This window comes from Ictidomys tridecemlineatus, chromosome 4 (genome assembly GCF_052094955.1).
Source record: "Ictidomys tridecemlineatus isolate mIctTri1 chromosome 4, mIctTri1.hap1, whole genome shotgun sequence".
NCBI classification, from domain to species: domain Eukaryota; kingdom Metazoa; phylum Chordata; class Mammalia; order Rodentia; family Sciuridae; genus Ictidomys; species Ictidomys tridecemlineatus.
The window spans coordinates 205,368,689-205,390,401 of record NC_135480.1 but is presented as its reverse complement, the minus strand read 5'-3'; the positions used below and the strand labels follow the sequence as shown (position 1 = coordinate 205,390,401).

General features: G+C 54.8%; 2 protein-coding genes across 6 annotated transcripts in view; both read right to left on the bottom strand.

Moving 5' to 3' along the window:
• The window catches only part of Nup214 (nucleoporin 214), a 98,033-nt gene extending 96,012 nt beyond the window's left edge, over positions 1–2,021 (bottom strand). Inside the window, exon 1 of one of the 2 annotated variants that reach the window (XM_078048422.1) lies at positions 1,844–2,021. In XM_078048422.1, coding sequence (XP_077904548.1) covers positions 1,844–1,888 — 45 coding nt within the window. In that variant the 5' untranslated portion in view covers positions 1,889–2,021. The remainder of the gene's footprint in view (positions 1–1,843) is intronic. The other variant, XM_078048421.1, reaches the window with a different exon arrangement.
• Positions 2,022–3,610: 1,589 nt separating this feature from the next.
• Aif1l (allograft inflammatory factor 1 like) lies at positions 3,611–21,370 on the bottom strand. 4 transcript variants are annotated; one of them, XM_005321087.5, is made up of 6 exons: positions 21,195–21,370; positions 20,980–21,041; positions 11,574–11,640; positions 8,837–8,878; positions 7,357–7,519; positions 3,611–6,301 (listed from the first exon to the last, which is right to left on the bottom strand). In XM_005321087.5, exons 1-6 carry the CDS (start codon positions 21,223–21,225, stop codon positions 6,214–6,216), a joined length of 453 nt encoding a protein of 150 aa, XP_005321144.1. In that variant the 5' UTR covers positions 21,226–21,370; the 3' UTR covers positions 3,611–6,213. The 4 variants fall into 4 exon arrangements, with proteins under 4 accessions (XP_005321144.1, XP_077904550.1, XP_077904552.1 ...); XM_078048424.1 differs by lacking the exons at positions 20,980–21,041; positions 21,195–21,370 and adding an exon at positions 19,477–19,497; XM_078048426.1 differs by lacking the exons at positions 20,980–21,041; positions 21,195–21,370 and adding an exon at positions 16,440–16,608.
• Positions 21,371–21,713: the final 343 nt, after the last annotated feature.

Here is a 21,713-nt window from a genome sequence, read left to right as displayed (position 1 = left end):
TGGGAAAAATAGGAATTGTCTGTTCTTATACTCCAGCAGACACAATTTCAATATAACAAAAATATATTTAAAACCCCAAGGTCAATGATGATATAAGTTGTCTTTAGACTCCCTCTGCTTATGGTGGTGCCTGGCATAGCAATCATTAATATCTGTTGAATGAAATAAATGAAAAGAAAAATCCATGAAGCCTTCCTTGGTAAATCCAGCTCACATTGATCTAAAATTTATCTGAATTTCTAGTTGTATTTATTGTCTGAATCAAAGCTACACTTAATTATTTTTAATCTTATCCTGGATTGTGGTGCAGTGAAGCACCACAATCTTGACACAGCATGGTGCTCAACAAATTATTATTAAATGTTGAAAGCGTCACTCAACCTCGCTGTAAGTTTTAACTTCCAATGCAGTACTCAATAAATATATACTGAAATAATAACCACAGAGAGATGACCAAATGCCAAGAACCAGCTTACTTGTGTCAAATGCTTAAAATTTCACTAGACAAAAGGTCCACTAGAGACCTTTAAGCAAAAACTAAATGCTACATTATTTGTCCTAATTAGTTATACATGATAGTAAAAAGTATTTTAACATATTATACATATATGGAGTATAACTTCTCATTCTCCTGGTTGTACATGATGTCAAGTTACACTGGTCATGAATTCATATGTGTATATAGGATCATAATGTCTGCTTCATTCTACTATCTTTCCTATTCCCATTTCCCCTCCCTTTCTTTCGTACTCGCTTGTCTAATCCAAAGTACTTGAATAAATAAAATTGATAAACCCTCAGCCATACTAATGAACAGAAAGAGAAAACTCAATCTACAAGGACATCTTAAAAGTACTGTGTGCAAACAGTGCACCACTGCAGCTCCAGCTGTGAGGACATCTAAAACACAAGTGTAAACTCCTTACTACAGGCTACAAGGGCAGGCATGGCTATACCCTTCCACTTCTGCAGCATCATCTCACACACTCTATTTCCCTTTTAAAACTTGGTCTTCACCAGGTGCAGTGGTGCACATCTGTACTTCAGTGGCTCAGGAGACTGGAGCAGGAGGATCTCAGCAACTTAGTGAGACCCTGCCTCAAAATAAAAAGGCTGGGGGTATAGCTCAGGGGGGCAGTATCCCTGGGTTCAGGCCCTGGTACCAAAAACAAAACCAAAAAACTGAGTCTTCTCCTTTGCCATAGCTACTGCCAACCTCACCCTCACCCCTACCTACTTTCAGTTTTCATTTCCTTCAACTGTCATGCTCTTTAATACCCTGGAGCTTTTATACATGAATGACCTGGAAACCTTCCCTAACCTCTGTTCATGCCTGATTCTCCCAGTCTTCCATGAATTCATTTGTTTTCAAAGATAATTTTCTCCTCTCTCAGAAAAAAAAAACAAAAACCCGTGTTCCCGTCCGATTAACTGAGGTCTGCAGGGCTGACGGTCTTCCCTGTACTACCCTAGGTAAGCCTGGCCCGCCTTCCAGAAGTGAGAGTGAGAAGGCGGGTCTTGGGGGAGCCCGGCTCTCAGTCCCCTGATCGCATGTGACCCGGCAAACTGCTCTCCGGCCTCGGTCTGCTGCTCCAGGTGCTGGAAAGGGCACCACAGCGCCTGGCACACGACCAACAGCAGTCACACCACGCTCCTGCGCCCACCACCCGAAAGCGGCTAGGACGGCACAAGGGGCGCCCCAGGCCAAGAGGGCCGGGAAGCTGCGGCGGGCTGGCCGGCGGGACCTGGAATCGCGGTACACTGTTCAAGAGGGCGCCGGAGGCGGGGCTCCACGGCAACGCCGGGACCCAGGAGGGGAGGGAGGCCCCGGCCAGTGTCTGACCTTCATCTCACGCTCGGGGATCATGACATCCATCTCGTCTCCCATCGCGCCGCCCTGTTCGTCAAAGCAGCCGCCGCCGCCGCCTTCCGCGGCCTTGCGCTCCGAGCCCAGGCCGCTCCAAAGCCAACTTCCTTCCCTCAGCGCCAGAGGCGCGCGGCGGAATGCGAACTTCCGGCGCGCGTTGGTGACGTCAGTGGTGGATTCCAGGGCAGCCGCGCGCTCGCCGCCCGGGCCCTCATTGGCCAACGGGAGCCGACAAGGGGCGTGGCCGTGACCCCGCGCGCCTGCGCCCTGGACCTCTCCCTGCCCCGCGTGCGCAGCCTTCACCGGCTCATTTCATTCTTTGGCGGCGCGTGCCTCTGCGGTACAAGCTTATTCCCTGGGAATCTTACAGTAACCCTTACGTGTGGGTGGCTGTTCTTATCTTCCGATCCAGAGTTAGGAACTTTATAGATATTTCCAGAGGACAACTTTTGAGGGCTTGGGCTTTGAGGGAAGGAAACAGATAAGTTCAAAGTGTGTAGACTAGGGTCTCCCCACAGGTGACTTTATCTGTCTAATGACAAAAGCCAAAAATGGGGATGGTAAAGGACACCGAAGGCCAGCTTTGTTTACTCCTGTCAAGGTAATCATTTCCAGTGTAAAAGCCATATCCACTTCTGGTCACTAAAGAATTTGTGCTGAGTTTTGCAGAAAACACATTAGATGGCATGTTGTTTAACCTTCAAGGCCTCCTAGTCACCTAGGGGTTTATTAACATTTTATTGATGAAATCAGGGACGTTAAAAAAATTCTCCTGTGGCCCTCAGCCAGAGTTCAGATGGAATGGGCTGATAGTACAGTCCTACCTAGAAGAGATTTCTGTTGCAGAATTATAAATGTTCTAGGGCAGAGGTTCTTAACTTGCAAGTTGAGTCAGCTGGGGGAGCAGGGACATTCTGCTGAAAAACCAGCCTCTACCTCAGATCAAAGCCTGTCCAAGGAAGCGACATGACCTTTGTCCTTGGAAAGACCCACAGAGCACTCCTAGGCACATTCCCACCCTGCTAAGTTGTTTATCTACAAATAACAGGAGAGATCTACTGAGCCAAGTGTCCCTGACTCAGTCAGGCTAGGTGGGGACCCATAGCAACTCCCTAGCAGCCACCAATCAGCATGAGATAGGGAAATACCTGGGATGCCAGATGACCCTCCCAGTAGTTTATGGTGTTAGGAAACCCCCTAGTTCAGCACGAACACCCCTCTTGGCTAAACCAATCAGTTCAAATGAATCCCCCTCTTGTAGTAACCAGTCACCCCTACCCAACTTGTTCCCGCCAGTGAATGTGCTAATCATGTTTTAGAGTTGTTATTTGATTTTCCTGCAGTGTGTGATGATTTGCTAAGAGATGCTATGATGTATGTGTGGGTCCCTGCCTTCTCCAAAGAATGTATAAAACTGGTGCAAACCCTGGGCTCAGGGCCTCTCAGCGTCACCAGTTGCTGTGTGCGTGCAGAGGACCAAGCTAGCTCGCAATAAACACCTCTTTGCTGCTTACATCGATCTTGGGTCTCTGGTGGTCTTTTGGGGGTCCCAAATTCGAGCATAACACTGCCACTCTCTGTTTGGTTAGGCTCCATGTATGCATGATAAGTTAAAAAATATATTCTATGTCATGTATAACTAAAAGGAAAAAATTAAAAACTTAAAATATCTGCTGCTGTATAAGCTAGTTCTGCATTTGCTGACCCTCATCCATCCCCAAGATACACCAAGAAAGCCACCGGTCAATGTGTCTGTTTTATTTCCAATCTGTACAGGTGATATATCCCCCACATGTACTTATACACACACATACATACACACAGCTTCATTCACCTGAACTTGTCTGACAAACTCCTTTTGAGTCATAGGGACAAAGCCATACTTAGCAGTCCCTGTGTTGCTGGTTACATTAGTTAAGTTTGGTCTTTTTCAGAAAGAAGACAGTTAAAAGTCCCAAGAAGCTGAGCCCTTAGTCAGAGAAGAGTCTTGGTGCCAACAGCCACAACCTGAAATACACACAGATCCCCTTCCCAGCGAGCAGTCTTAAGACCCTCTCTCCCAAGGGGTTGAGTTCCAGGAAGTGACAGATGGGATTTCCCCCCACGTGCATGCAGAGAACCCCTCTTCCCTGCATTTCCAGATTCTAGAGGTGCAGCCTTTTTCTCTCCTCCCTTGAGGCTTCTGTAATCTCAGGAACCCACTGGAATAAACCTAGTTGGTTCTGTCTTCCTCTCAGAGAGGAACAGTCACACTAAATAGATGGGGAGTCAAGGAAGGCTTGCTCTTCCCCAAAGGTCCCCGTCTGTCCCAGAGAGAGGAGAAATGGGAGGGGTCAGGCAGTGGCTAATCTAATACCTCAGGAGAGGAAAAGGCAGGGTGGGGGTGGGGTAGGATCATATATTTACAGGGAGGAATGTTGCTGGGGTTTAAACTTCAACTAGTCCTGTGTATTTGAAGCAGCTCCTTAGGCTGAAGATCAGCCACTTATAGCCAAATTTTGCTCCTAAACTGGTTGAGACCAGAGGACTAACTCTCCTGGCCAAGTCTTCCTACCCTGCCTGCTCTACTCCCTCAGGGTACTGTAGGGGCAGCACCCTGGGCCCTTGATTATGGGCCTGTAAGGAGCCACAACTCCCAATCCTTTCCACCTTCCAATCCTTAAGGTTTTGCAAAGGTTTCTCCAAGACTCTTGCCCAGGCTTGGGCCAAGCCAGACACCTCAGGACTGCTGGGCAGTCACCCCCTCTTCCTAACATTCATCTCACTGTCATTGTCTGGGCTGGAATTCCCCCTGGACTCTACATTCCATGAGTCTGTGCATTTATTGTGGGTTCTGAACTCCTAGCCTATAGCAAGTGTTTCATAAATATGTTTAGTGAGTGCATCTAAGTCCTGAGTGCACAGGGTAAAGGAACCCAGAACACATGGGGCCAAGTTTGAGGACTTCCTGCATGAGTTCTGAGAAGCAGGTCTCTGAGACTGGGCCAGGAAGCTGCAGGGCAGGCAGAACTGCGGAGACAGACCTGCTCGATAGGAAAGACCCAACACCAGCTCAGAGGCCCTGGGGAGTGCAAGTCCTGGCCCAGGGCCTTCAGAGCCAGTGAAGCCTTCCCCAAGTACTGACCTAGGAGATTGCCCCTTCCCACCCCTTCCCTGTTTTCAACAGTGAATAAGGCAGCCCAAGGCAGAGGTGAGGTGTGGACAGGGGTATCTGACCAACTGGACTCTGGTCCAGGCTCTTCCACCCCAGATTAACCCCCTGACTTTCGGCAAGGCACTTAACCCCTGTGGGCCCCCACAGAGAGGACTGGCCTACAGGGTGGATCAGGGCCCTAAAATCCCATGAGTCTGTAAGAAAGGACCCAGGGTGGCCTCAATTCAATCCCAAGCTCAAGGTTTTGAGCAAATTGGAAAGGGAGCATAGGTTAGTCAGTGGACACAGCACGTGTCAGGTCCAAGTGGGAGGACTTAAAGCTTGTAGCAGGTGCTCAATAAATATCTGCTGAATGAATGAACACATGGTGTGAGGAAGGCGAGTGCAGAAGCACTTGGGTCAAGCAGGCTTCCATTAGAAAGGCCACCTCCTAGGCCTTAGCTCCTGGCTCACAGTGGTGCTTTTCTCCAGGGGCACTGACCCCTCATCCTCCCATCCTGGTGCCCTCAGTACCCTCCCCCAAACCCCTGGCCTCACCTCTGCCTCTGGAGCCTTCTACTGCCCTGGCAAGGGTCAGTGGGGCTGCACCATCTTTCTGAGCTGCCTGTAAAGATGTGGCCAGGAAGCAAGGCTACAGGGCTCCTTCTGGTCCCTTTTTAAGGGACTCAAATTGCCAAGCTCCTTTCCTCCCCACCTCCATCATGTCCCTGAGGATGAGCAGAAACATGGACCAGGGCGGAGGTCAGCTAGGGCCACATGCTGGACCACCAGGAGCTCTGGAGGCATGGAGCTGTCCAAGAAAGGCCAAAGGAGGTCCTGCAGCCTTGTCCCTACCCAGGGTCTCCCTCACCAGGGCCAGGTCTGGAGCCTGAACTCAACTCAGACACATTCTGGAAGGATGGACGGCTTCATCTCCAAGAGTGGGGGACACAGGCTTCTGGTTGCCTTCCCTGTTTTTGGTTTGTTGTCGGCCCTTCTGCAGGACGTGGGCAGGTGGGAAAAGGGAGGGATGGGGCCCAAGGCTAAAGACTCCCGACCCAGAACCCCTTTAAGGCAGATAATCTGTGCTTTACAAAGAGATGATGAAACAAACACACCACAACGAACAAGCAGACGCACAAGACAGGTCACAGGGATCGGGAAGGGCAGCGCGACAGGAGGGAGGAAGAGCAAGGCGGGAGGCAGGGGTTCCTCAGGGCAGGCTGGCGATGTCTCTCTCTGGAGGGGGCCCCACTGGCTTGGGGCTGCTCTCGTTGGCTTTTCCTTCAAACATCATGACTCTGGTTTGGAGACGGAGGAAAGAATGAGAAAAACAAAACAACAGCATTAGGATCCCTTTCCTCATCCAGAAAGGTCTCCCCAGCCTTCATGTCTGCAGAGTGCCCCCCAAATCTGTCCTCTGGGGGATCCTTATGAAAGCCCACCCTGGCAGCTGCTGGGCTCACAGCGGTAACGTGACTCCCCTGCCACACAGGCGGCCCACGTGGAGGCGGGGTGAGCCTCCAGCCTTCAGACTTCTAGGCCAAGCCCCCTCCCCCGTCCTTGCTGTCTGAGCAAACTGGGGTCTTCCAAAGCCTAACCAAGTATGGGGAAGGGGTTCCAAATGGAACTTCTGAGGGGAACAGCCTGGATTTGAATACCAGCCTGCTGCTTCCCAGCTGAGCTACTTGAGCTAGGCCCTCAGCCTCTCTGGTCCTCAGCGATTGAACCAAGGGGTCGTCAACTGACTACTGAGCCTCCAAGGTCTTTGGTGAACTCCTTCATAAAATGAGACAGGTACAGTGTACTTTTGTACTTAGAAAAAAATAAATCTTATGTCATAAATGCCAAGTAGGGCTCCTTTTCAGCTGTGACAAATGACAAGAAGACTCCAGGGAATTTCCCTAATACTCTTCAGTGGGGAAGAACATTCAGGGCATGAGTTCAGCCACCCTGTTAGCGGCTGGCCATGAGCAGGCGCTAGGCTGAAACCCTGTGTCATCCCACTAGCCCGAAGGACCATGCCTTGAGGAAGATGCATATCATCCCATTTCACAGATGGAGAAACTGGGGCTCACTGACTAAGGTAACTCATTCGGGTCACAAGTAATAGCACCAGGATTCAAACTCTGCCTCTTTTTAGAACTGATTTCAATTCTGTTTTATGCTCACAACAACCCTCCCGGCAGCAGTAGGGTTGATTTATAAATGAGGAAACTGAGCCCAGGAAGTGCTGACAGACTCATCGCCAGTGTCAGCGATTTGACAGGCAGGGATAGGAGGCTCAGAAAAATCAAGTCCCCAGCACTGGCCAGGGAATGGCTGTGCCTTCAGAGGCCCACAGGGAGGTACTCACAGCTTAAGGACAGCTGACCGTTTCCCCAGCATCATATTCACAAAGTCCCGGTAGGAGATGGTGTCACTGACTCCACCTGTCACCTCCGAGATCATCTTCTTCATCTCCAGGTGGGTCTTGGGGACCCCAAGCTTCTCCATCATCCTCTTTAAAGACATCAGGTCTGCCGGAGGCAAAGCAGGTCCACTCAGTGCAGACAGGCGGCTGAGGCTGAGCTCAGAAACCAGGAAGGCTCCCCTCCTGCACCCTAGATGCTTGGCGGGAGATCTGCTCCCTGCATCAGCAGCCACGAGCGTTCCTCCATCCCGGGCCCAGTGCTGCAAACCTGGGCTTTTGGAGTCAGACTCCGGGAGGGATAGAGCTCTGCCATCCTTGGCTGCGGGACCGACCGGGGCAGACCATTTAGCTTGAACCCTGCTTTATCAGCGGCAGAATGGGTTGCTGGGGTCATTCAGAGGCATGATACCCGGAAAGCTCTGGCTCAGACCAGATGCTCAGTAATGGAGCCATTGAACTTCACACTATTATAGTGATCTCTGCTGTCCCCTGTGGTTAGAGTGAGCCCCAGTGCCCGCCCTCCTGCTACCCAGAGAGTTACTGCCAGGTGGGAGTGGGGAGGTCAGGGAGTGGGCCTGGGCCCAGGCGTTCAAAGTCAGCCTCTTGGGCACAGCTTTGTCAGGTGACTAATTGCCACCTGCCACTCCCACCACGCTGTCCTCAAGTGGGCCTCAGCTGGAAGCGGGAGAGAGCCAAAAATATCCCTCGGAGCAGGAAAAGCAACAAAAGAACAAAATTCAAGAAAAACAAGGGAGGCACCAAAAAGTCACTACACAGGCAACTTCCGCAGGATTGTTCTGCGGTGGACAATGGATAAGTGAAGGAGGGCGGGAGCAGGGCTGGGCAGGGGCTGAGTTAAGGGCCGTGAGCGCTGTGGTAAGGCAGGGCAGGCAGGAAGGTGCCAGACTGTCCAGGGCCCTTCAGAGCCAGGCAGTTCCTACAGCACACAGCAACGGGGCTGCCCCAGCTGCCCATCAGACTGGAAACCGGCAAGACCTTTCTGGAGGGAAGCTTGGGCAGGTGCTTCAGAAGGCTCGTGTGCGAGATTTACTCTGAAGAAATAACCAGCAAATGGACCAAGATTCATGTACAAAGATGCTCTTCACAGGATCACCATGGTCGAAATTGGAAATCATCTGAATGGTCAATACTTGGGTATTGGCAAAATAAATGAGTCCATTCCTGTGATGGAATATCATGTAGCTATGAGGCAGAAGAACCTACTCAGAACCAAAGGCTGGGCTCTGGGCCCACCCCTCAACAACTGGGGGCCCCAAGCAAGTCCTTTCACCTCTGAGTCTTGGTTTCTGCTCCTGTGAAATGGGGGTGATTGAACCAGCCTGACCCTGTTGTACTGTTGGATCCCAGGCCTCCACCCACCCTGCGCCCCTGCGCCCCTGCCGCCGGCCTCCAGGCCACTCACCAATCTCGCCTTCGTTGTTGAGGTCGAACTCCATGTATTTTTCTGAAAACGAGAAGCAACACCTGGCATTAGCCTGGAAGCGGCCTCTCTCCCTGTGGGGTCCAGGGCCCCTGGAGGGGGCTGACTGGGTCCTGGAAAGCCCTCATTGCCCTCCTCAGCCATGGAGTCCTGTGGCCTCAGCCATGGTCTCTTCTGAAGATAGCTCTGCCTGCATCACCCCCACAAGCACCTGGGGGGGAGACAGCAGGGGGCCACTCTGACCCTGGTACTAAGAAGGCAGCTGCTTCCTCCTGGGTCCCCATGGGCCATCTGCGTCTGAATCTGCTGCCAAGTGATTGGAACAGATTCTCTGTCCTGGAGACTTAAGTCCAAGGGTTAGGGCAAAGGCAGGAAGGGTGTTTCAGAGTGTCCCAGTGACCCAGAGATCCCCGGGTTGGAAAGCCGCAGAAATGCCCTTGGGCAGAAATGCCCTTGGGCGTGCCATAGCTCATGGTGGCAGACACTCCCTACAGACCTCCCCTACAGACTCTGAATTAAAATTCCTGGGTCAAGGAGTCCTGGAACTCCAGCAGCAGGGTGGACGAGGCAAGGTGATGAGCTTGGCCTCTGCCGACAGGACAGTATGTCCATAAACCATGTAGCCTTGCATGGTCACCCTGCCTCAGCAGGAAAAGCAGCTACCTTCCGGGTGGCCTGCCAGCACCCACCTCTCCACCCCAGCACATGGCTTCCTGGCTCCCACCCACTCCTACTTGTTCTCCAAGGTGGTCCCAGGCCCATCCCTCATGTCTTTGGGTCCCCCAACCCTGCTTCTGAATAGGCCCCTCCATCACCACTGAACACTCCTGTCCCTCCTCAGGGTACATTTGTCTCCAAAGTGCCTAGCGTGACCTGCTCCCCACCCTGCCCCACCATCCCATGGCACGGCAGTGTTCCCGCCGTGTTCCCAGGCCTGCTGTGGGCCTGTGCCATAGTGAGCGCCCACTTGGACAGCAAATAAGTGAATAATTCAAAGACCTTTCCAGTCGCTTGCTTTCCAACATGACTTCCTGTGGTCCCAGTCCCGCCCAACAGACCCAATCCTACATCTCAAGGAAGACAAGTAGAGAGGACGTTAGACCCTGGGACCCTGTCTCTCCTCCCAGCAGACCTGCTGATGTCCAGAGAGGAGGGAATCGGCTGCCTGGGGCACAGGGGTCTTTTTCCTGTTTCTCTTCCCCTGCTCTTCCCCACCATTCTGGTGATGGAACCCCTTTTTATTTTTCATTTGAGCCAGGGTCTTGCTAAGTTGCTGAAGGCCTTGCTGAGTGGCTGAGGCTGGCCCAGAATTTGCAATGCTCCTGCCTCAGCCTCCAAAGTCACTGGAATTCCAAGTGTGCGCCACCGGGCCTCACTATGATGGGGCTGGGGTGGTGGCTCAGCGGTAGAGTGCTCGCCTAGCACCTGCGAGGCCCGAGTTTCGATCCACCCCACAAAAATAAATCAAACAAAGGTATTGTGTTCAACTACAACTAAAAAAATTAAAATTAAAACATAAAAAAAAAAAAAAAAAAAAGCTGGGGCTGGGAATGTGGCTCAAGCGGTAGCGCGCTCGCCTGGCATGCGTGCGGCCCGGGTTCGATCCTCAGCACCACATACCAACAAAGATGTTGTGTCCGCCGAGAACTAAGAAATAAATATTTAAAAAAATTCTCTCTCTCTCTCTCTCTCCTCTCTCACTCTCTCTTTAAAAAAAAAAAAATAAAAAAAAAAAAAAGCACCATAGCATCCTGGTCGTGAGCAGCGGCTGACTCTGCCATAGTGAGCCTGGGACTGCCTGCCCGGGACACCACTTCGTCTCCTCCTCGAGCCTGAGTTTCTTTGTTTTTCTGCACCAACTCCGTCCTAGGGGATGGGGTGATTTGGGGAGCTCACCACGCAGGCTGCTAGGGAACGGGCACCTGCCGGCTATTATGCATGTCATTAGCCCTCCAAGTCCTGCCGCAGAACAACCCAGCTAAGCGATTCGAGGCACACTTGGCAGGTCCTCTGCTTGGAGCAGGGAGGACACTCACAATGCAGATGCTTGGGAGGGGGCTGCGTCCTCTGGGATTTTTACCAAGTGTCCTCTGTAGAGCCCAGGGCTCCGGTGCCCCAAGTGCTTCCCCGGGGCGAGAAAGGTGGGTCTGCCTGGCTCCTCGCATGCCAGCTCCTCTCCTTTCTAGCCGCGGGCTGGGAACCAAGCACCAGGGCCCCGAACAGAGGGACCTTTATGCTGCCCCTCTCCCCACGCGGGCTCCCAGGGCCTGTTTTCTTTTCATCCCGTGCTGCTGGGATTCAATGGGCAGAAACTCTGCCCCCCTGCCCCACTGTGGTGACACAAACGTCCATTCTCCACAGGGGCTCCTGAGACGCTCCACTGCTGAGGGGGAGAGGCAAGGCCGGCTCACAAAGAGCGGATTGTGTGCCGGGCCCCGGGAGCAAGCGGGGCTGGACAGGGTGGGCAGGAGCCAACCTGAGTCCTGCTGGGCGGCCCAGAAAGAGGGGCAGGGCCTGCAGGCAAGGGGCCCACGGTGGCAGGGAGATGGGCCTGCTTCAGTCCTCAGGGGACCCCTGCCTCGAAGCCTGCCAGGAAGAGGAACATTCTGGATGAACCGGTCACAGGCCAGTCCTGTGAGGTTAAGGAGTCCCGTGTGCCAGGGGCCGAAGGGCCAGCCCAGCTCTCCCCAGAATGACAGGGCAGCCATCCCTCGCTCACCTTTGAAGGCCGAGAGCTTTTCTGGCAGGTTCTCTTCATCACTGTACTTCTGGTCACAGAGGAACTCCTACCGAGGCAAGAACAGAGCTGAGCAAGGGTTTGAGGCACATGGCCCCAGAGCCTGGCTGCCTTCCCTCCTGCTGGGAGGCCAGGCATGACCAGGCAGGGCTCCTCCTGTTGGCCCTGGTTTCCTGTCAACCCCCGGAGGCGAATCCCCATTCTACCCTGGGGTGGAAGTTTGCTCAGCAGCTTGGGGAGGCGCCTGGAGGGTCTGCTCTGTGAAACTGCTCAGCTTTGGCAGGGGGCCTGTGCCACGGACCCCTGCCCAGGCCCTGACTCCAGGATCCAGGAAGCCCAGGGCCCCAGCCATGCGCCTAGGTCCATCCCTGAGTCCAGAGGTATGGGATCCCAGCAATCAACTGCCCCTGCACCTCTCTTGCCTTAGCCACCAGCTGGGGATAACCAGAGACTTCTGCTGGGTCTCTGTGATTCTCCTATCCATCATCGTATCACATTAGTATCTTCCCTGCCACAGCTCTGGAGTCCATTCCCCTCTCACCTGCTTTGTCATCTGTAAAACGGGGGCTTTAATCTCTAGCCTGCTGCCCCTCAGATGCTGGGAGAGGCTCAAATCAGCGAGAAGTGTCGAGAACCGCATCACTAGCAGGCAGTCTGGGTTCCGATCACTAGTGGGGAAATGGCACGGCTGCATTCACCTCCCTGGGCACCTGTGCCTCCCTAGGGACCAGCCCTGGGAGCACCATACCGACGTTCAGTAAGAGCAGGTTTGATTGTGAGTGTGAGGCAGAATATGGCCTCTCTGTGGCTCCTCCACCTCAGCTCAGGGCCCTTTGAGGGGAGAAACCCACCCAGCACATGGCTCCCTCCGGGGGTTGTGGGAGGGGTCTGGCTGCCCTCTAGCTTTTGCTAAGACATTGATTGTGGCCAGCACTGTGTCAGCTCAGTAGGTCTTCCCAGACACTCTGTTCTGATTTGACAAGTTAACACGACTCAAGTCCCCAGATAGCCGAGGAGGCCCGGGGCTGGACTGGAACCTGGGTCTGCCAGTCTGCAGGGCCCCTGCCCAACTGCAGCCGGACTGAGAGCAGCCTGGGGCCCACAGGGTCTAGCTGGCTTGGTCAACCCTCACTGGGGCCTCACTGCCATCACTGGTCCTGCCTCGACCTAGCTGGACTGGGTCCTTCTTTCCCTGCAACCCGGAAACTGCCCCCTTGATCCTGACTCCCTCCCTGCTCTCCTCCACTGCTTCCCTACCCCATTCTCAGACCAAAAAATTGGAAAATTCACCCTTGTCTGTGACCTGGGAGGACAAACCATGACCCTCCCAGGGTCCCAGATCCCTCATCTGTCCAGTGAGAGCCAGCTGAGGTCGGAGGTGCCCAGACCTGGGGGAGCAGTCAGGAGCTCAAGGGGAACAGGAACAGGGAGCTGCCAAGTTTGCATTTTGCCAATAAAGGCTTTCTAGACAATTACTGTTAGCTGCTGCCATGAGTTCAGAAGCTCACCATCTCTGAATTTTAACATGGGATCCATTTAGCTGAGGCCCAGCTCACTACACTACCCTGCCTTCCCTTCACTTTATCAAGAACTGGAACTTTGTTGGGGGGAGGCCCGAGAACACAGGCAGGCCCAGCATCCGGGAGCCTCTGCAGGCCTCTCGGCTCCCATGCTCTGGCTGACAATCCTGCCCCAGCCCCAGCCCATAGGTACCAACCACCCCAGGATCTGGGTCTACCTAGCCCCCCCTGCAGGCTGTGGGCTCAGGAGAGAGACACGTTCCTGGTCTTAGAGACAAATGCTGCACACAGACAGACCAGAACAACAAGGCAGCAGCAGAGAGCAAGGCCAGAGCAAGTACAAACTGCAGAAGCAGCTAAAATTGGCTTCTGTTCACTGGCCCCCAGGGGCCAGGCTCTGAGCAGGAAGAGCCGCTGGGGACATGGACATGGATGATCACCTTTACACCAAGAGAGAGCTTGCCCCTCAGCACAGAGCACCATCTGACACACTGTTTAATTTGAGAACCCCCTTCCTGCCCTCCACCACTAGTAAGGGACCTAACCACCCTGGCCTCTTTTCTGTGCCTCCTGTGTGCCCAGCTCACTCTCAACTCAGGACCTTTGCCCCCCACATCTACGCATGATTCTCTCCATCACCTCTTTCAAGACTTTGGCTGGTATCACCTCTATGAGGCCATCGCCCCCACCCCCCATTTATGCTGTCCACTGCAGGCTGTCCCTGCTTCTAATCCACCTTGCCGTGCTCTACGTGGGATGAGCTGCCCCTGGCACGGTTTCCACTGGCATTGCTTGGTATGGCTACTGTCCACTGTGTCCCCTGCTAGGACGCAGGATCCACATATAGATGCTCAATAAACATTTCCAGGATGAGCAAACGAATTGGGACTCAGAGAAGATAAATAACTTGTGCTGCACAGCAAGGGGCCAAGCTGGAATAAACTCCACATGGGGTGCTGCCTGTGCACAGCTGAGGATGGGAAGCCTTCCAGAAAGTGGACACTGGCAGGAGGCAGGTCTTCAGCCTCAGGTCCCAGGAGGACATGCTTCTTGAACTGGGATCGCCGGGTGCCCAGCACTCAGCAATGCCCAGCATAGAGTAGGCACTCGATAGCATCTGCTGAAGGATGGCAAAGATGCCATTGGCCCACAGTTACTTCCTCCCCTCTCCCCCCTGAAACCACCAGACTGCTTGGCAAAAGTGTGTGCATGTGTGACAGAGGTGGGAAGGGACTCAGGGAACAGTCTCGTGTCTTTCCTCACAGCCAACAATGACAAATGCTAGGACCACAGAGTGGCCAGGGCAGGGGAGGCAGCTGACTGGTTCATGAGTGGGTGGGCAGCCTTCCTGCCCGAGTGTAGGGCAGCTGTGCCCTGGCAGGGGCTGGGGGAGGCAGGCTGGGGGCAGGACACAGCTCCCACCGGCTCCAGACTTGGAGTTCCTGCCCACACACAGCCCAGCTTCTCCCTGCAGCTACCCTCCCTCCACATCCCTGCTTGGCCTTGGGCACAGCCTTGCCCAGGGAGCAGGCACCCTCTCTATTCAGGACCCACCTTGGCCGCTCTGACCCTGGGACTATGGGCAGAGGAGACTGAAGTCACCCCAGATATTTGGAACAAAAGCAAAAAGTCATAAAGAAGGCAGGCTTAGAGCCAGAAATCCCGAGTCGGAATCCACTTGGTAGTTTTGTGGAAATCACTTCATTTATCTATGTCTCAGTTTCCTTGTCTAAGGAATTTTTAAAAAGCTCATACCTAAGGCTGGGGTTGTGCTCAGTGGTAGAGCGCTAGTCTAGCATGCATGAGGCACCGGGTTTGATCCTCAGCAGCACATAAATGTAAAAAAAAGATACTGTGTCCACCTAAATCAAAAAAATAAAATTAAATTAAAAAAAGCTCATATCTACCATTTAGGCCTTTCCCAAGAACTACAGCATGCAGGTTAAGTATGTGTAAAGTGCTAGATTCAACACTTGGCTCTTAAGACATGCTAAATAACTGTTAGGTCCTTATTATTACTGATTTCTAACATTTCTGTCTGGACAATGAGGTTCCCCTCCCCACAGCCCACCATTAGTTATCAGACCGCTGTTCCCTGGCTCAGGCTGGTTGTGATTTCTCGCTCCCACTGTCTATGCACCCATCTGACAGATGGGAGAGCAGAGGTTCAGCCAGGTAGCTCAACTTGTTCAAGAGGACACAGGGTCTGTCTCATTCCACTGTCCCCGCTTCAAATAAGGAGAAGGGAGCCTGGCCACAGGTTTCTAGGCAAAGCCAATCCTACGGGCAGCTTTACACAGGACAGCTGCAGCTGGTTATTCCGGAGGGCACAGCCTTTAGCAGTGCTATGCCAGTCTCCTCCCAACCCCTCCCCGCATCCAAACTATGGAAATGCAAGCAGGTGGGAACATGAGGGGGCCGCACAGGAAGCAATAAGCCCACCTGTCAGTGCTCAAGGGCCCGTGTGCCCCACCGGTGCAAACAAGAAGGCAGCAGAGAATGAAAACATCTGCCCAGGCACTGACCCCAGAGGGCCTCCTCAGAGCACCCCGTTGCTCTCCTTGTTCAACAGATGGGGACAGCAAGCCCCAGAAAGGAGGCGGTCTTGCCTAAAGTCACAGTGCCGGGAAGCCCCATGTAGATAAACTCTGGGCACAGGATGTGTGGGCAGAGGGATGGGGGGGTTGGATCAGGTTGCCCGGGTGCCAATCCTGGCTCCAGCATTTAGTAGTTCTGGGACCCTGGGCAACCTGTGTTACCACTCTGGGCCTCAGCGTCTTCACCTGCAGTGCAGACACAATGAAGGACCTCCTCATGAGCTGCTGCAAGGATTAAGTGAGCTCTCTGCATTGGAAGAGCCCGGTCCCAACACTTAGGAAGAGCCGGCCATGACTACCCTGCATTGGGATCATCCAAACTCAAGCCGTCCCAAGAGACCAGTCACACAGAGAAAGCCCCCACCCACTGCTCTCTCTGCCTGGACGTGCCCGGAAGTCCTCCTGACCTTCTGTCATGGAGGGCAGGCTTCACTTCATCCTCAGGCTTCTGACTGACTGCCAGTGCCAGCCATCCACAGGGAACAGAGTGCTGGCTTCCACTGCAGCCCCAGGGAACAGTCCCCCGGTCTTATGGGCTCCCTGCTGCCTGCTCGGTCATCCACAGTCTCTGATGCCCTTGGGTGCACCCCACCACCCTAGAGCCCTGTCCAGGTGCTCAGGCCCAGGATGGGCCAATTCCAAAACCACTGGAGGCTGGCGGCTCCTGCTCGCCTTGGAACCCTGCCACCTGCCCACAGCTCCCTGACTTAACCCCCTTCTGGGGCTGGTACCTCTAGCACCTTCTCGCAGACCCTTGCTCCCGGCCCTCCAGGCCTGTCTTTATGTATGAGCTGCAGCAGAATTTTAGGGTGGGCAGATACCACCATCTTGGAGGCCATCCAAGGGGCTGGCAGCTGACGCCCTGGGCAGGAACCACAAGGAGAGGCAGCCCCATTCCAAGGCCAGGAGGCCTCCAACGCAGTCCACAGGCTCTTAAAGGGCCAGGGCCAGGCCACAAATGCCCGCCCGGTCACCTGGCAAATAGCAGGAGCCTGTAATGTGCACCCACAAGGACAGCAGGCTCATATTCCGCAGGGCTTGGGGCCTCATCCGGACACTGTATCCTCGCCAATAGATGGGGAGCTCAAGAAAAACACCCCAGCAACCACATAAATGAAGCAAACCCTGCAGAAATTCCATCTCCAGCTGACTGTGACATGGCCACAGCAAGGTCACAACTGACCGGACCTGCCGGGGACACTAAATCCCCAGAGGCTCACGTGGCTAATTATCACCATCTCCCTTATAATATATTAAGGGAGAGCAAGAGAGAAGGGTACCCAGCAACGCCAACTGGGCACATTCACCTAGGCAGGGAGAGAGTGGTACAGGAAAAGAGACGCACCTGTGTACCTACCTGGGTCAGGTCTCAGAGGTCATATATGTCCCAGAGGGGGCCAAGGGCATGTACACCCTGGGCAGAGATTCCCAGCCCGCCCTGCCAGCTCCCTTCCAGTGAAGATGGCACCACTGGACCTCTAAATGTGACAAGGAATGCTGAGTGCCCTCCATCCGACCCTGGAGGGCTGGGACTTCAGGATAGTAGCCAGAGATCCTTATCCACATAAACAAGAAGCCTGTGTCACCATCAGACTGCAGCCACCTGGTGGACAGGGGCCAGGGCATCTGGAGTCACACAGACCTGCCCCTGCCACTTCCTGGCTGGTGACCTTGGGCAGCTGACTTCATCGGGCTGAGTCTCTGAACCGCGAGTCACGGTGATCCTCACCCCACGGGATGTTTCGAGATCCACACTGACAGCCTCTGACAGCGGATGGAGCGCTCTGCTGAAGGGGGTCCGTGAGATGACAAGCCAGGTCAGGGTCACAGCTCACACTGTAGTAGTAAAGGATCCTGGCTGCCCGCCGGCCAACTCGAGAGCAGCCCTGCTGTCCTCCCGGCTCCTCCTGCTCCCCCCAGGCACAGGCCCACCCAGACCCACTGCTAGAGAAAGTTGCTCCCTTTGCCATCTGAGGCCGGGCCTTGCTGGCCTGGGGTCACCGACATTCCACCAGGAGACAGGGAATGCCAGTTATGTGGCAGGAGTAGGAGGTGCCCTCTGAGCCTGCCCCTCCAGCGGTACTAATGTGCACATGCCCATGCACACACAGGACAGGGGCAGGGGTGGACACCCACAGAGGGGCCAGTCCAGAGTGGAGCCTGGGCCAAAGGTCTTGGTTCAAGCTGTGGCTGTTTCAACCCAGGCCATCTACTCAACCCCTCTCAGCCTTGTTTCCTGTAAAATGGGAAGAACAGCAGCCATCGTAGGGCAAAAGTGACATTTGCCGAGATTGTGCCCACAGCATGCCTGGTACAGCACTGGCACCTTCCAGTTGCCCCGGAGACACTGGCAGAAACTAAAGTGAAATCAAATAAAGCAAAATACGTAGGGCCCCCGTCTCCCTATCCCCACCGGGACCTCTAGACACACCCAGATCTTCTTCTACTCTGACTTTTAAAATCTCTTAGAATAAAAATTGCTAAGACTGGGTCTTCTAGAAGCTGCCCAAACCAGGGAAGGAGAAAGGCCCCAAAGGAAACAAGTGTGTTGGCCCAGAGAGGCCCTTCAGAGCTGCCAGCCCAGGGGGGTTCTGCCCCAAGCAGCAGCCAACTGGTGCCCAAACTGTTGGGAACAGCAGCAGCTCATGCAACCCCCAAGCAGTGAGCCATGACACCCTGACCTGCACTGTTTCCGGCCTCCACAGGGCCACTGGGCTCTGCTCCACCCACCCCCAGAATTCTCTCTAGCACAGTGAAACTGCACCCAAAGGAAGGCTGTCCAGGCTGCCGATTTGGTTCTCTCTAGAATATTCTACTCCAGGATCTTTCACTGAGGCCACAGTGTTGGGTGAATCAGACTCAGATCCTCAAACAGAACAACTCTCAGGATCTGGTCATCTCCACTGATTTTATTTTATTTTTGGTACCAGGAAATGAACCCTGAGCACTTAGCCACTGAGCCATAGCCCTTTTTTATATTTTATTTAGAGACAGACCTCACTGAGTTGCTTAGAGCCTCACTATATTGCTGAGGCTGGCTTTGAACTTGCGATCCTCCTGCCTCAGCCTCCTGAGCCACTGGCGTCACTTACAGGTGATACCGGGCATCTCCACTGATTAATGCAGAGGCACTGGAGGGGGCAGGGACCCGGGAGAAGCAGCCAGGGTAGGCGGTGCAGTATCTCAGGAATATCCCAGGTTTCCACTCCCTAAACCCTGAGGCCCCAAACCGACGACAATCCTGACAGCTGTCTGACCTCCCACCTGCACTCTACACAAATTATCTCCCTGAAAAATCACAACCACCATTATCTTCTTGGCAAAGGAGACCCAGAGGTGGCTTGCCCAAGGTCATGGGACCGGTGCTTGGTAACTTCCTCATGACTCTAAACTAGTGTGGTCACCTTGACCTGCTGTGGTCCGGAAACAGCTCAAGGTTCCAGTTGGATCCTGAAGCTTCCTTCTACTAGGAGCCCATACCCTGAGTCGCAGCTTGGACTCACATAATGGGTCTTGGGACAGCATCTAGGCAGGGATAGGGCACTAGACTGTGAGCCCTACTGCTGGCTCCTGTGAGTCCTGGAGTTAGCTGCCTGCCCTCTCTGGGCATTAAGGCCCTGAGATGGTTAGAACACAGCCCTTTCTTGCTCACTTTCTCCAGTCCCAGTGCTGTCGAAATTCGAAATCAGTCCCTGATAGCACAACCCTTCCTCTTTCTAAGCCAAGCCAGTCCCTTTCCTGAAACAACCCCATCCCAGGCACCCTTACCTGCATCCACAGTATGAAGTGGGCACAGAACGTCCCATGCACTCAGCTCCTTGGCCATCCAAATGCAGTCACCTAACCCCCATCCCCACCCCCACCCTGCAGCTGCCTCTGGCTCAGGGTCCTGCTGGCTGTGGGTGGATCCAGCCAGCTCAGAACCCTGCCCAGCCAAGTGGCCCAGGGGGCTATATGAGGTCAGGGTCCCAGGCTCCTTTCCAGAGGGTTAGAGTAGCCAAGACCGAGGTCAGCCTGATGCAGAACAAGCTGGGAAGGAGCCTGGCAGGCCAGGACCCCTAAGCCTCAGCCTGATGTCCAGACCATCTTTCAGCTAAGATCCGCATGGTACGAACCCTGAGGTGCCCAGAGCCCTCCAGAGAACCCCATAGCTCAGTGGATGACAAGAGACAGGCCGCCTACTTCAAGGCCATCCAAGAAAAACTAGGAGGAAATCAAGATCAAGATGCTGGCAAGAGGAAATCCTTTACTCAGCTCCAGGCCCTGAGCCCACCTCTCCATAGCCTCCACCAGCTTCCACCTAGGACCCTAAGCTGGGCTCAGGCGCCAGACACCCCGTGCCCAAAAGAGCCAGCAGGAGGAATGCCAGGCTTGTTTCAGTGGGCACAACTCTGCCCTCAGTTAGGAAGCAGCCTGGGAGACACCTTCCTCAGCAAATACCTCTAGTACCCTCCCCGGTGCCTCCCCAGTGCCAGTGCTGGCTCATGCAGGCTGCACACCTGCCCTCACTGAGTTCTCACAGTGACCCTGCCCCCAGGTGACAGGCCCTTGAAGACCGCCAAGCTGGTACATGTCCGAGGCCAGGTCTTGCAGGACCCTGGAGTGCGCTGCTGTGGTGCCTCTGACCTTGACCAACCCAAGCAGTCCCTGACAACCTTTCTTCATCTCCTAGGATTTACAGGATCATTAACCAAACTTATGTAGAGCTCCTGTTGTGTGCCCGGCAGCAGCTGGAAGGATTTCTTTATAGAAATTCACCAAAACCATCAAGAAAAGCAAGTAGTCCCCCCAGTAACCTTTCCTACAAGTTGGAAAGAAGCTGTGTATTGGGGCAGAGTGGTAAGAAGGAGGCCACAGGGAACCGCCAACATTTGACTGAACCAAGAGCCTATGTTGTGTGGTGGAGAGCCTTGGCCTGGGAGTCCCTTCTGGCGCCAAAACCCTGCGCGGGTCCCTGGCGGGCTTGCAGGGAGCCCACATCCAGCTGGCAGCAGCTCCTGGAAGGGCCCCACCGCCCTAGCGAGGGTAACAGCTTGCAACCCGAGACGCCAGGCCCCGAGCAGGGAGGTGGAGCGGACCTACCTGGAGTCGGAGGCGAAAGGGCTGGGGCCAGAGAGGCAACCGAGGGAAGCCCCGGGGAAGGGGGGGAAGAGGGTAGATTTCGCGGCGGACACTGCCTGGCTGAAGGCGGCACCGCAGGGCAGTGGGAACCGCCAGGGCCGGAGGCGCGCAGCTGGGGCGACCCGCGCGCTGCCCTGGGTCGCGGCTTACCCGGTTGATCTCCGCCAGCCTCCTCTCCTGCCGGGCTTTAAGCAAGCCGAACGCCTTTCCTCCTAGAGGAGACAAAGAAGCGGCCGGGTAGTGGGGCTCTCGGGCCACGCGTCCCCTCTCGCGCCGGGTTCCCGCGCGCCGCGCGCCCCGCGGTCTGCCCCGCGCGCACAGGTGGGGACGCTGCGCACGGGATGGCTGGGGGACACGGCGCCTACCTTGGAACCTGTTGCTGAGCGCGACCGACATGATGAGCGCCGGGCTCCCGCCGGCTCTGGGCTTGGCGGCCACCGCGGGAGACGAGGAGGAGAGACAGGCGCCTGGTCCGAGCTTCGGCGGCTTGTGGCGGCGGGAGCGAGGGGCGGAGGAACCGCGCGGCGGCCGGACACACCCCTCCCTCGGCCCGGGGCCCGCGTCCCCTCCCCTTCCCTCTCCTTATCCCCTCCCCTCCGCTCCCCAGGTCCCCTCCCCTCCACTCCCAGGCCGCGGGCATCAAAGCGGCTATTATGCTGGCGGGGAAGCCCGCAGCCCGCCCCTCTGCTGAAGGACCGGGACAATGCAGTGCGCGGACCGCGCTCAACCCCTCCCTCCCCACCCCTGCCTGGACCTTGGCGGCGAGTCCACCTGGCGATCTGGGTACACACTTCGTGGGACCAGGACCCGAATGAGCATCAAGCGCGGTCGCGAGGCACGGATTACGCGTTCAGCCAATGAAGGCTGTCGCATTACTGAAGCTG